At 48.0% G+C, this 14,594-nt stretch overlaps 1 protein-coding gene across 1 annotated transcript; it reads right to left on the minus strand.

The window, feature by feature from the left end:
* Positions 1-735: 735 nt before the first annotated feature.
* On the minus strand, positions 736-13,782 carry NOB1 (NIN1 (RPN12) binding protein 1 homolog). The gene is made up of 9 exons (XM_032157789.2): positions 13,657-13,782; positions 13,403-13,535; positions 11,089-11,219; positions 8,344-8,415; positions 8,001-8,126; positions 7,706-7,906; positions 7,030-7,127; positions 3,702-3,846; positions 736-1,453 (listed from the first exon to the last, which is right to left on the minus strand). The coding sequence occupies exons 1-9, from the start codon at positions 13,717-13,719 to the stop codon at positions 1,184-1,186; spliced, it is 1,239 nt and encodes a 412-aa protein (XP_032013680.1). The 5' UTR covers positions 13,720-13,782; the 3' UTR covers positions 736-1,183.
* Between the last annotated feature and the right edge of the window lie 812 nt (positions 13,783-14,594).

Here is a 14,594-nt window from a genome sequence, read left to right on the forward strand (position 1 = left end):
GTCTCACGCCTGTAATCCCAGCACTTTGGGAGGCTCAGACAGGTGGATCACGAGGTCAGGAGATCGAGACCATCCTGGCTAACATGGTGAAACCCTGTCTCTACTAAAAATACAAAAAATTAGTTGGGCACGGTGGCACTTGCCTGTAATCCTAGCTACTCAGGAGGCTGAGGCAGAAGAACCTCTTAAGCCTGGGAGGCAGAGGTTGCACTGAGCCGAGACTGAGCCATAGTACTTCAGCCTGGCGACAGAGCGAGACTGTCTCAAAAAAAAAAAAAAAGCTGAAATCTTGGCCCAGCCACTCACATGCTGTGTCACTTACCTCTTGTAGCTCAGGACTGGTTGAAAATAACAGCAGCCATACCCTGTATTAACGTTCTATGGATTAAATGGGCTAATCTAGAGTAAGAACTTAACAGAGTTTGTTTCATAGCTCTTCGCAATGCAACATTAGGCAGCTGAAGAACGAACTGATACAGGGTGAGTTCCAGTGCTGTCACGTTACATAATAGTAATGGACCAATGTGGTATTTCTTGAATTTGCTAACTCTACCGTGGTTATGTAAAAGAATATCCCTTTCCTAGACGACTCATACTTTGTGACCGTGTGAGCAGAAAAAGATGAGGCAGAACCGTGGGGAATCCAGGTGAAAGGCCGTCAGGGAGCTCACCACATTGCACTTACTTTCCAGACAAATGGAAACTATTTTCAAAAAAAGAAGAGGTTGAAAGAAATGGTAGTTCTTAGTTTTATTATAACCTTGTATTTTCTGGCAAAAAGATAAATCTAAACTGGGCACACAGCTCAAGTGTCAGCCTTGAGATGACCTAAGCAGCAAAAATTTGGCCTATTTAATAAAATGCACAGGAGCTTGCAGCCGCATTTATTAGAAAAATATTATCCTTTGGAAATTCCTTTCTTGAAGATTGGCTCCAGGCATTGTTCTTTTTGTTTTTATCCAATTCCCCTTCCTTGGCAGGCAGCCAGGCGCTCCGATGCTCACAGGCCATGGGACAGTCCGGTTCCCTGCAGACCCAGCAGCAGGGCGTGGGCGGGCAGAGCCGCACCGTGAAGTCCGCCTGTTACTTCCATCGGGTGGTCCTGGAGACGACTCGGGAAATGGGTCACCGGAACTCCACAGCGGCCAGACGCCCATCCAATTTGCCTGCGGGAACTTGCTCTTCACCTTTTCTTCACAAACTTCTTTCTGGAAGCGTTGGGATTTAAGCGTCTCCGCCCAGCTCCCAAGGTGCTGTCCCGGACCTGCAGGGTAGCTGAGCGGCTGGAGATGTCGTTCTCGACAAAGGGCGACACCCCGGCGATGTAGTCAGGGGCGAACACGTTGGTTTTCTGCCTGGCCTTTCGGGAGAGTCGCAGCTGAGGGAAGCGCTGATCCTCGGTGAGATGGGGGTTGATGGCGTATTTGCCCCCTTTGGGAGTGGGAAGCGAGTACTGGAAATAAGACAAGGAAGGGCCATTAGAAGAAGGGGAGCCACAGTCACACAAGGCCACGGCTGGTAAGGTGCAGCCGACCTTGCAGATCCTGGTGCAGGCAGATGACAGCGGGTGGTAACTGACTGCCTACCATGTGCCACGTGTGACATGCCGCCGCCTCCCACCTGATTCCCACCTCAATTCACACATGAAAAACCCAACACGGTATTTTGACTACATACGTTCAGCTAAAGACAATACAGAAATAGAAACAAAAAACATTCCAGTGTGTATTTACACATACATGTATGTATTTCCTAGCTCTGTCCATTGTAGCCAAGATGCAATGACACCACAGGGCAACAGACACACCCAGTCCCCAGATCTTTACTTCTAAAAACCATCCTGCATCAAAAACCAGAGCTCCTGAGAGAAATGGCAGATTCTGGGGCAGAGGCAGGAGACGGCTGAGTGTCTGGGAACTTCTTGTTGTGCCATAAAGTTGTGTTCAAAGAGTACCTGGGATCTGTCAAAAGAACACAGGCTCCCGCTGGCCACACATGGCACAACCAGAGGCTCAAAATGACAGGGACAGATCACAACCTGTAGACTATAACAAAAATCCACAAGACCACACTCATACAAATCAATAAATGGGACTAAAAGGAAAGTTGTTCTTTAGAATACCAGGTCATAAACACGGAAGGAATGACAGAAAATCACCATTTGGCAATAATCACTATAATAACTGTTTCAGGCAACTGAAACAGAGAAATAATATATACATAGTCTCAGTCTCTTTCTACAAATTAAGTATTATAAATAACTTTACAGGGGATGAAGGTAGCAGAAGCCACTGAACCAAGTGATCAAAGTATCACCAGTAAATGAGACAATTATCATTTACCCACTGATGTGTCCTGAGAAGGACACATCAGGGGTGTTCCTGCCAAAACTGCATAGCCCCCATCTAATCCAATCCTGAGGAAATATCAGACACACCCAAGGAGAGGGATGTTCTACAAAGGAACGGGCTCATACTCTTCAAAACCGTCAAGGTCATCTAAGACAAAGGACTGAGAAAGGACCCCAGTCGAAAAAAGACGAGATGACAAAATGCAACGTTTCATCCTAGACTGGATTCTGGTCCCAAAAAATCCCCTTCTTTTGTCAGAAAGGAAATTTGTGGAATAACTGGCAAAATCTGGATTTGGGTCTGCAGATTACACATTGGTATCACAGCAATGCTGATTTCTTGATTTTGATAATTATACTGTGGTTACATAAGATAAAGTCCTTGTTTCAAGGCAAAAGGGCATTATGTGTACAATTTACTCTCAGGTGGTTCAGGAAAAAAGTATGTACATGTATAAAGAGAAGGCAGATGTGGTACATGATTAAACCTGGGAAATCCGGGTGACGGGTAAACAGGAATTATTAGCCGGGCGCGGTGGCTCGTGCCTGTAATCCCAGCACTTTGGGAGGCTGAGGTGGGTGAATCACCTGAGGTCAGGAGTTTGAGAACATCCTGGCCAACATGGCAAAACTCCATCTCTACTAAAGATAAATTAGCCAAGCATGGTGGCGTGTGCCTGTAGTCCCAGCTACTTGGGAGGCTGAGGCAGGAGAATCGCTTGAACCCAGGAGGTGGAGTTTCAGTGAGCCAAGATTGCGCCACTGCATTCCAGCCTGGGTGAGAGTGAGACCCTTTCTCAAACAACAGAAAAACCCCAGGAATTGTTTGTACTGTTTTTACCACTTTTCTGTAAGTTGAAAATTATTTCAAAATTGAAAGTAAAGGTTCTTCTCATGCACATGTGGCTGTTTTACTGCTGGGAGAGGCCAGTGCCACTCATTGGTCCTCCAATCCTTCCCTCCCGATTCTCTGCGTCGGCAGCTGCTGTGCATCTAGCCCGTCTGGCCCTCTCTTCTGTGCTGTGCTTTCCACACTCGTTCCTCTCTGCATCATGGGCTTCCCGAGACCCTGCCCATCCTTCAACTCCTGCACAAAGCTAACCTCCGCCGTACTCCAAATGAGCTCCCCCTTCGTGAGCCGCTACCGTAGCCTTTCACAGCTACTGCCCGAATGACTGGTCGCTTCTCATGAGATGGCATCTGTCACACACTCTCCCCGCTCCGTCTTGGTACCTACGTCACAGGCTTTCAATCCTCGATCTTGCAGAAACGACTAGACTAGGTTTTCTTTTGTCCTTTCTGTTCTTTTTGACTCTGGTGTTGGGAGGGGACTGGGAGAGGCGCCACTCACCCGGAGGCCACGGGGGTTCAGCACCTTGGGGTTGCGGGAGAAGTGCATGTGCAGGGTGCCGTCGTCGCTGATGGTCACGGACACTTTCTTCAGGGTCTTGTTCCCACAGTGTGAACAGAACACTCGGCTCATGTCAGACGTTGTCCTGGGAGACACAAAAGGAGATGATCTGTACCAAAGCCACAGGCAGCAAACGCCTCCCCAGAGCACAAGGTGGGTCTCGGGCCTCAGAAGAAGAAACAGGGAAGGGCTGAACTGCACCACACACGTCACAAAAACGGAGGCCACTGAAGCTGTCAGCAGAGGGCCACCGCGTCCCTCTGAGGGACAGATAAACCACAGGAGGGGCGGGTAAGGAAGTGTGCAAGCGAGCAGGATGCAGTTAGGTGAATCCCGAACCCTTCCTACACACCGCCCTGTTCTGTAGGGTTCACATCACTAGTCCTGGGAGGATGGCACCATCTCCATTTTACAGATGGGAAAACTGAGGCAAGTTAAGGCAGCTTGCTCAAGGTCACCCAGCTGGTCCATGGCAGATAAACCCAGGCAGTATGGCTCCAGAATCAATGCCCTTCACATCACGGCACTTTCTCGAGGGGCACCTCGTCACACCACGAGCTACCTTCTCTCCAAATGTCAGCCTGGGTGTTAACTCTGGAGCAGCTCTGGAGGCGGCAGAGCATATTAATGAGTGAGACAGGAAACACGCTGCTGTGGCTGAACTAAGCCCGGGCACTGAAGGCAGAACCAAGGCTTCCCCCGCCTATGCACTCAAGCCCCGACAGTGGACCCTCGACAGGAGAAAGCTGCTGCTGTCAACGGCAAAGCAGTGGCCCTGGTCCCTGTCCTTCTGGAGTTCTCCATCAATTCCCAATGGTCAAGACACAAGAGCTGTGTGGAACGGCTGGAGAAGCCAAATGCCTCATCTGAAGTCTCTTGTGAGTGAACTAAGCACCTCGTAGCAAGTGTTGGGACCTAATTATTTTGTACATCAAACTGTGCACTCACGGGGCTAATCTGACAAGAATGAAGAACATTCCAAGTGTTTCTAAGAATTGAGTGTTAATCTGGTGAATTTAGTGCTTCTATAACAAAGGACGTTGGAGAAAATGGAATTTTATAAAGCCAGGAGCTTTACTGTCATGAGCCTGAAACAGCAAAGGGACGTGAAGCTTCAGAGGAAGGTACAGGCCGCTCTGAGTGGCTGGCGGCCACTAGCAGAGCCACGGTGGCTGGCGGGATGGGGCCCCAAGCCTGAGTGCTCGGTTATGCTCAGGCCTTCAGGGAATGAGGCTTCACACAGGCAACTCCCCGCCCAGCGGAAGAGCTGGGGACCCAGAGAGGCAACTCTGATGATTCAGAAAGTTCCTCATGGGCCTCTACAACAAGGGGCACCACCAGATGATCTATGTGATGCCCCCAGACCCAGCCTGAGCCTGCAGAATGGCAGATGCCACCCTAAAATAGGTCCCTAGGCCACACTCCACCAGCAAGGCTGCGGCAGAGGCTCTTCCACGCCTACCTGGCGGTCTCCAGGGTCCCAGAGGCCTCTCTACAGAACACCAGCCCTCACCACAGGAACCAACTCAGGAGTCAGAAAAGCAACGAGAGGTCAGTGGTCAAGAAATTAACAGTTCACCCGATAGGCACGCTGCGTATGTATCAGATACCACAGAGTCCTTGACACGACTGTCTTCCTAGTTCCTCACAACCACCTTCTCAATCTTATTAAGCATCTGATAGGGCCGGTTGTGGTGGTTCATGCCTGCAATCCCAGCTCTTTGGGAGGCCGAGGCAGGCAGATCACTTGAGCTCAGGCATTTGAGATCAGCTTAGCCAACACAGTGAAACCCTGTCACTACTAAAAATATAAAAAGTTAGCCAGATGTGGTAGCGGGTGCCTGTCGTCCCAGCTACTCAGGAGGCTGGGGCAGGAGAATCACTTGAACCTGGGAGGCAGAGATTGCAGTGAGCCTAGACTGTGCCACTGCACTCCAGGCAACAGACAGACTCTGTCTCAGAAAAAAAAAACAAAAAACCCAAAAAACCAAAAGCAAGAATCTGGGTCGGGCACAGTGGCTCATGCCTGTAATCTCAGCACTTTGGGAGGCTAAGTTCAGCGGATCAGAGGTCAGGAGATCAAGACCATCCTGGCTAACATGGTGAAACCCCGTCTCTACTAAAAATACAAAAAATTAGCCAGGCGTGGTGGCGGGCACCTGTAGTCCCAGCTACTCGGAGGCTGAGGCAGGAGAATCACTTGAATCCGGGAGGCAAAGGTTGCAGTGAGTAGAGATCACGCCACTGCACTCCAGCCTGGGCAACAAGAGAGAAACTCTGTCTCCAAAAAAAAAACAGAAAAAAAGAATCTGATAGGTGGATGGCTCACACCTGTAATCCCATCACTTGAGGAGGACAAGATAAGAGGATTGCTTGAAGCCAGGAGTTAAAGACCAGCCTGGGCAACATAGTGAGACCTCGTCTCAAAGAAAAGAATCTGAAGCACAAAGAAGTGAATCAGCTTTTGCAAAATCACACCGGCAGCTGGATTTGAACCCATGTACTCTTCTTTTTGTAAATAGAACACCTCTCAAGTAAAAGCAAACAAAACACAACAAACCTCCGTGTATCCGTCACCCCCCAGCTTCAAAAACTATCAATTCACGGCCAATCTTTTTCATCTCCACCCCCACCCACTCCTTCTACTTGTGGATTATGTCAAAGCAAATCCCAGACATTCCAAGGACAAACATTTCAGTATGTACCGCTAAAGAATGAGGCTCACTGTTCCACAACCCATGTCCCTAACCCCATGCCACTGAGATATGCTGGGAGGTCACTGGCAACCTCTGTCCCCAAGTTCTCAGTGCCCAGGTGGAGACAGAACCCAGGCCCCAGAGGAATGATGAGGTGGAAGAAACACACATAACGTAGGGCTCTCTTTAAACAAGTCTGTAGAAGAAACAGGAAGAGTGGGCCGGGCGTGGTGGCTCAGACCTATAATCCCAGCTCTTTGGGAGGCTGAGGTGGATGGATCATTTGGAGTCAGGAGTTCAAGACCAGCCTGACGAACATGGTGAAACCCCGCCTCTACTAGAAACATACAGAAATTAAATTAGTCGGGTGCAGTGGAATGTGCCTCTAGTCCCAGCTACTTGGGAGGCTGAGGCAGAATTGCTTGAACCCAGGAGGCAGAGGTTGCAGTGAGCTGAGACTGCACCATTGCACTCCAGCCTGGGTGACAGAGCGAGACTGTGTCTCAAAACAAAAAAAGAAACAGGAAGAGTGTTCCACAGAGGGCACCAGGGCCAGGTCACCAGCCACATACTTGAAACAGCCGTGGCAGCGCAAGATGTAGCTCCGGGCCTCACGAATCAGCATGCCGTTCACCGCCAGCACGTGCAGCCCCATCTGCAGCAGAACATTCTACAACCACAAGTTAAAGAAGAACTCAGTTTTCTTTTCACATTAATTTTGTAATTACAGTTAAAGGAACTTCACAAAACCTGCGTTGCCCATATTCCTTGGCCTTTGAAAAGGAAACTCAGCCTGGGGAGGCCTCTCAAGATGTGTAAACGAGGACGAAGACCCAGGTGTCTCTCTAACACCATCCTGGAGCCTGTGTTCGTCATTTTCCATGACCTGTCATTAGCAAGCTCTCTCAACAGACATTTTATTTTGTCAGGGCCAAATATACTCATTGCTGGGCTGAAAACCCTCTCTCCCTGTGTTAAGAACCTGACTGACCACATGGCATTATATATACTGAAAAAAAAAAATCATAAATAGCAAACTTTAAACATTTAATGTAGTATACAAATGTTGTCATTATATCACGATTGTCTAGCCTCTAAGCAAGACCAAGAATCACCAAATGGCACAGGTGGTTTCCAGAACCAAGAAAAGCAGCACTGCACAGTATCAGCTCCGTGTACATCTGTACACTTCGGTAGGACCACTGCTGATGACGTGTGTGACACACGGCTCAGGCCCACCCTACCCACCTGCATGGCGAAGTCTGTGGTCACGCAGCCAACCCGCACGTCCTTGGGGACGTCACACTGCTCCAGCTCCTGCTGGATCTGCTTGATGTTACTGGGGGTTATCCAGCCACCCCCGTCGTCATCGCTGTCATCTTTTCTGTCTTCCAACCCGTTTTCTTCCTCCTCCTCCTCCTCACTTGGAACGTCCTCACCTCTGTCAATCTGAAACATCAACAGACCTTTCAAACCCCCAGCCCACAGCAGCAGCGTGGGAGAAGTTGAGCTGTCGTCAGAAGACCAAAAGTCAAGGCCTCACCAGCAGCTCCTGCAGTTCATGATCGATGTTGGGCAGAGGGTTTCTCCAGAACATGAAGGAACTAAATTCCAAGTTCTCAGGCTCACAAGCTGGGTGTCCTTTTTCTGTTCCTTGTAGGGGTTTAGGCTGAAATTAAAAGAAACAATTTTAAAACCTGAAAATTCATCTGTAGCCTCTCAGGTTACAGATGAAATCACATATGTCATATAAGTCAGATCAGACAGGGCTGGATAAACTATGTTATTGGTCCACGTAAATTTAGTTCACTGTGAACAGATAACTTAGAGAGATGTGACATGTTTCAGAAAAGAGCATTTAGAGCCTGGCTTGCCTAAGAAATTACCTTGGTGGGCAGATGGAAACCAGAAATGTGCAGAGGTGTTTCTGGGTGCTGAATCGATGAGCTCACTTTAACCTTTAAAAAAACAAAAAACATATTTTACCTCTTTATCAAAATTAAAGATATCCAGTTTTTTTTTTTTTTGGCCGGGCACGATGGCTCACGCCTGTAATCCCAGCACTTCGGGAGGCCGAGGCAGGCGGATCACCCAAGGTCAGAAATTGGAGACCAGCCTGGCCAACGTGGCGAAACCCTGTCTCTACTAAAAATACAAAAATTAGCCGGGCGTGGTGGCAGGCACCTGTAATCCCAGCTACTCAGGAGGCTGAAGCAGGAGAATCGCTTGAACCCGGGAAGCGAAGGTTGCAGTGAGCTGAGATCATGCCACTGCATTCCAGCCTGGGCGACAAGAGTGAGACTCTGTCTCAAAAAAAAAAAGGATGTCCAATTTTTTTTTTTTTTTTTTGAGATAGGGTCTTGCTCTGTCACCCAGGCTGGAGGGGAGTGGCACAATCTCGGCTCACTGCAACCTAACCTCCGACTCCCAGGTTCAAGCGATTCTCATGCTTCAGCCTCCCAAGTAGCTGGGATTACAGGTGTGTGCCACCATGCCCCACTGATTTTCATACTTTTTAGTAGAGATGGGATTTCGCCATGTTGTCCAGGCTGGTCTCAAACTCCCAGCCTCAAGTGATCTGCCCATCTCAGCCTCCCAAAGCGCTGGGATTACACACAGGAGCCACTGCACCTGGCTGACATCCAATGTTTAAAAAAATCAGAGAATAAAAATAAAAAAATAGCTGGGTGCAGTGGCTTAGGAAGGCTGAGGTAGGAGGATTGTTTTGGGCCAGGATTTTAAGACCAGCCTGGACAAAAGTGACACCCTGTCTCTATAAAATAATTTTAAAATTAGCCAGGCATGGTGGTGTACACCTATAGTCCCAGCTACTCGGGAGGCTGAGGTAGGAGGACTGCTTGTGCTCAGGAGTTTGATGCTGCAGTGAGCTGTGATCAGCGCCACTGTACTCCAGCCCAGGTGATGACAGGATCCTGTCTCATTAAAAAACAAACAAACAAAGAAAAAACAAGTGTGGTAGTTCATGCCTGTAATCTCAGCATTCTGGGAGGCCAAGGTGGGAGGATGGCTTGAGCCCAGGAGTTTGAGACCAGTCTGGGCAGCACAGTGAGACCCCATCTCTCTTAAAAAAATTTGAGGGTAGTTTCAACTAGTGCAAAAATATGAGTCCACCATATTTTTGATGACTTTAGGCAGAGAAGATTAAGCAACTATTTGTCAACACTACTGAAAATGAATTATTATTAGGTTAAAATTTTTAACTGCTAAAATCCTCTGGCTTAGAAATAGACAATGGGCGCAGGCACAAATTTATCAGTCTCTTCAACCTAGCCACAGTGGGTAAGACCCTAAAAGCACAATAGGAAGTCAAAGTTTTGAAGGAAGCAAGGTTTGAAAAAACACAAGTACTTAGTGTTCCTTCTTTTTTACCTGCAGAAGGCTCTCTTTTTTTGAGACAGGGTCTCACTGTCACCCAGTCTAGAGTGCGGTGGTATGATCACAACTCACCGCAGCCTCAATCTCCTGGGCCGAAGTCATCCTCCTGACTCAGCCTCTCAAGTAGCTGGGACTAAAGGTGCACACCACCATGCCCGGCTAGCTTTTTTTTTTTTTTTTTTTTGTAGAGAGGGGGTTGCCCAGGCTGGTCTCAAATGCCTAGGCTCAAGTGATGCTCCTGCCTTGGCCTCCCAAAGCCCTGGGATTACAGGCATAAGCCACAGCACCTGGCCAGAAAGAATTCTGTTTTTTTAAAAAATTATTATATACAGATATATAGATTTTTATTCTTTTTGCATTTTCCAAATTTAAACAACCTTTCCCAAAAACCTACAGATCCAAAGAGACTAATCAGGAGGCTGAGGTGGGAGGATCACTTGAGCCCAGGAGTTCTGAGACCAGCCTGGGCAACACAGCTAGACCCTGGATCAAGGAGAGAAAAAAAAAAGGGACTGAGACACATTTGCCAATTGCAATGTATGAACCTCATTGGGCTCCTGATCCAAACAAACAAACTCTTTAACATTTACAAAATAACTGGGGAATGTGAACGTTGACTGGGTATTTGATAACAGGCATTACTATTAATTTTGTGTAGGTGTAATGATGGCTTTAAAGTTTTTAAGAGTCTTGATCTTTAGAGACATACCAAGAAATATCAATCAGTGAAATAGTATACGATGTCAGAGTTTAAAATACTCAGGGCTGAGGCCGGGCACAATGGCTCACGCCTATAATCCCAGCACTTTGGAAGGCCGAGGCGGGTGCATCACCTGAGGTCAGGAGTTCGAGACCAGCCTGACCAACATGGCGAAACCCCGTCTCTACTAAAAATACAAAAATTAGCCGGGTGTGGTGGTGGGCGCCTGTAATTCCACCAACTACTCGCGAGGCTGAGGCAAGAGAATTGCTTGAACCCGGGAGGCAGAGGCTGCAGTGAGCCGAGATCACGCCGTTGCACTCTAGCCTGGGTGACAGAGCGAGATTCCATCTCAAAAAAAAAAAAAAAAAAGTACTCAGGGCTGTGGATCAGTGTAGATGAATACAGACTAGCTATGAGATAATTGGAGGGGGGATGATGGGGACCCTGGGTCCATTACATTAGTCCTTCTACTTTTGTATACCTGACAGTTCCCATAATACAAAGCTTTTAAAAACCCATCCCCTTGATTTACCTTCTGTGGTTCTTGTTTTAGGTGAGACACCCCAACAAACTCTGCTTCCAACTGGTATGTGAGCGCAAGCACTTGGATGTCTGTGGCAGAGAGGCTGGGGTAGTCTCCTGTTTTCTTTGAAAACTCAGTCACTGTAAACAACAGATTTACATCTTCAGTTAGAGGTTAAAAGCCATATGACCTTGGATAACCAATGGAAGTATCAAAACAATTTAGAACGGATCACTATGTCATGAATTAACACTTTCATCCATTTTCTGACCTTTTCCTACTCGCAGTTGAAAAATTTGTATTCTCCACCACCAAGATTCATGCCAGTTAGATTTACTGTAACACCCTTATCAAATGCAGAGGAAGGAGCAGAAAGTTGGCTGTGGCCAGGCGTGGTGGCTCACGCCTGTAATCCCAACACTTTGGGAGGCCGAGGTGGGCAGATCACTTGAGGTCAGGAGACCAGCCTGGCTAACGTGGTGAAACCTGTCTCTAATAAATATACAAAAATTATCCAGGTGTGGTAGTGGGGGCCTGTAATCCCAGCTAGTCGGGAGGCTGAGGCAGGAGAATCGTTTGAACCTGGGAGGCGGAGGTTGCAGTGAGTCAAGATTGCGCCACTGCACTCCAGCTTGGGCGACAGAGTGAGACTCGTTTTCAAAAAGAAAGAAAGTTGGGGTGTGGTGGCTCACGCCTCACTACAGGAGGCTGAGGTGGGTAGATCACTTGAGGTCAGGAGTTCGAGACCAGCCTGGCCAACATGGTGAAACCCCTTGTCTCCTAAAAATACAAAAGTTAGCCAGGTGTGGTGGCATGTGCCTGTAGTCCCAGCTACTCGGGAGGCTGAGGCAGAAGAATCACTGGAACCCGGGAGCTGGAGGCTGCAGTGAGCCAAGATCGTGCTACCGCACTCCAGGCTAGGCAACACAGCCAGACTCCCATCTCAAAAAAAAAAAAAAAAAAAAGTTTCAGATTTAGGAGCATTCTGGATTTCAGATCCAGTATGCTCAACTTGTAATTGTAGTAGTCTATGAGGAAACAAAAAGCATGTGCTTAATGCATAATAAATGTCAGACTGCTGTTATTCTCCAGAGTCATCCATAATAAACCCTTAAAATTTCCTGAAATTAACAGAAAGATGTCTCCTGCTACCCTGGTACAAGGAACACTAGGTATACTGCTCTTATTTCCTAAAAAACAGACATTAGCAGCAACGAAAATTTACTGTGCACTTACTGTGTACTAGGCACTGCATTAAAAGCTTTATGTGTTAATTCATTTCATCCTTTGCCAATCTTCAGAAGTACTATTAGTATTTCCTCGGAAAGATTTAGTAAGTTGGCAAAGATCACAGAGCTACTAAGTTGGTGGAGAAAATTGTAGAAATCACAAACAGAGGAGGTAACATCATCTCCACTATCAGCCTCTAACCTCTAAAACACTTCCAACCACTGAGGGGCCTTTCCTGGGTATCACCTTGATTCCCAACAAGAGAACAACGCTGACTCCTAAGCCAAGAGGCAATTTTTAAATTTTCTTTTTATTTTTTTTGAGACGGAGTCTCACTCTGTCGCCCAGGCTGGAGTGCAGTGGTGTGATCTCGGCTCACTGCAACCTCCACCTCCAGGTTCAAGCAATTCTCCTGCCTCAGCCTCCCAAGTAGCTGGGATTACAGGAGCACACCACCACGCCCAGCTAATTTTGTATTTTTAGTAGAGGCAGGGTTTCACCATGTTGGTCAGGCTGGTCTCGAACTCCTGACCTCAGGTGATGCGCCCGCCTCGGCCTCCCAGTGCTGGGATTACAGGCCGTAAGCCACCGCGCCCAGCTTAATTTTCGTTCACATTAATACAATGCCTTAAAAGCATTCCCTTTTTAAAGCTCTGCCAGGTGCAGATCTTTATATCCAGTCATCAGCCTAACCTACTGAAAAGAAATGGACGAGAGTAATAGCAAGAGATCCAAGCTCTTATTTTAAATCCAAATAAATTTATTGCGTGTCTGCAAAGTGCTTGACACTGTGCTGACTGCCATATTCCTCAGTTCATGCTCACTGCAACCTTGGAGACAGATACAATTTTTATTCCCATTTTGCAGATGAGGTAAACGAGGCCCAAACTTGAATGCTATGCCCGAGGGCATACAGCTAGTTACTGGCTGACTCCAGACCCAGGAAGCCTCTCCCCTATCACGATCTCCTAGAAAGTGCTGGCTCTAAATCTACTGCTCTGATAAGGCAGCTAGACCCCAACTCGCACCCAACTGCGTGCCACCTGCGCCCTGGACCCCAGCTTCCCGTCAACACTAGGGCAGAGGCACTCACCCAGCCGCACGTATTCCGGTAAGGGCTCCTTGAACCGCAGCTCGTAGGGCAGGACAGCGAGCCGCCTGCGTGTGGCCTTGTCCCGAATCTCAGTGACCACCTCCCGAATGGTGTAAATGTTCTTCCCGATGTCCTGCGGACAGAACGCCCCTGCTCAGACCCGCCCGCACCAAGCAACGCTCCGCCCGACTCCACGCACTCCCGGAGGGGCGGCCAGCCTAGATCTCTCTCGTCCCGGAGGGAGCTCCCCGTACCTGCAGAGCCGCATCCCGCAGGAAAGCCCCAGCATCCGCCACAACGTGCTCCACTGGAGCCATGTTGGCTGCGTGAGCGGGGAGCGCGCATGCGCACGGAGTTTGCGCCGGCTCCTATGTCCAAGTCTGGGCCTCTGGGAACCAGGAAGAGCAGCCGCGACTTGGCTGCGCCTCCTGGCGGCCGCGCCAGCACCTCCCGGCTCTCCCCGCGCGCATGCGCAGCGACACCGCCCGCATAGCCAGAGAAATGTGGGCGGGGTCAAACCTTGGGGGACACCTGGGAAATCGGCTTCAGCTTCTAGACCTTAGCGCCTTCTTTACCTTTGAAGATAAAACCTGCCAGGTGTAGTGGTGCGCGCCTAGAGTCCCAGCTATTAATGAGGCTGAGGCGAAAGGATTGCCTGAGTCCTGGAATGTGAAACCAGCCTGGGCAACATAGCGAGACCCCCATCTCTTCAATAAATAAATAAATGTAAAACCTGTATATATTCTTATGGTTAAAAGTCAATCAATACAGATTACCTAATTTCGTTATCACAGCACCCCTATGAGATAGGTAGTTTTTTTTTAAAGTCTTAAAATGTATTTTAATAGGTCGATGCTGCATTACTGCTCCAGTTCTCAGAAAAATTCCAAATATATCAGAGACAAATAAAATACAGTACACCAATGAAAAAAAGGCACAGCATGACTACCTAAGATAGGCGAGTCTAAGAGCTACTGTCAGACCTTTAGTATACAGTAACCCGGTTCCCAAGATTGTACTAGGCCTATCAAGAAAAGCTGTGAACAGCAATATCATAGACACAAAAGGGTCACTCCTGGGTGTCCTCACCCAAGAAAAAGATGGAGGCAAGTTAACACAAGTTTTTTTTTTTAAAGATATACTAAAATGAAAATCTCTAAGAGAAAATGTCTTCTTTAGGACATAAAGGGGT

The sequence above is a fragment of the Hylobates moloch genome, unplaced genomic scaffold (assembly GCF_009828535.3).
Source record: "Hylobates moloch isolate HMO894 unplaced genomic scaffold, HMol_V3 SCAFFOLD_6, whole genome shotgun sequence".
NCBI classification, from domain to species: domain Eukaryota; kingdom Metazoa; phylum Chordata; class Mammalia; order Primates; family Hylobatidae; genus Hylobates; species Hylobates moloch.

Excerpts from the sequence above, each read along its gene's own strand:
- NOB1 (XM_032157789.2), bottom strand. The coding sequence starts at position 13,719 with ATGGCTCCAGTGGAGCACGTTGTGGCGGATGCTGGGGCTTTCCTGCGG. Across the intron at positions 13,536-13,656 it reads TGCGGGATGCGGCTCTGCAG|GACATCGGGAAGAACATTTA; the intron begins GTACGGGGAGCT and ends TTCTGTCCGCAG. Across the intron at positions 7,907-8,000 it reads ATGAACTGCAGGAGCTGCTG|ATTGACAGAGGTGAGGACGT; the intron begins GTGAGGCCTTGA and ends TTGATGTTTCAG.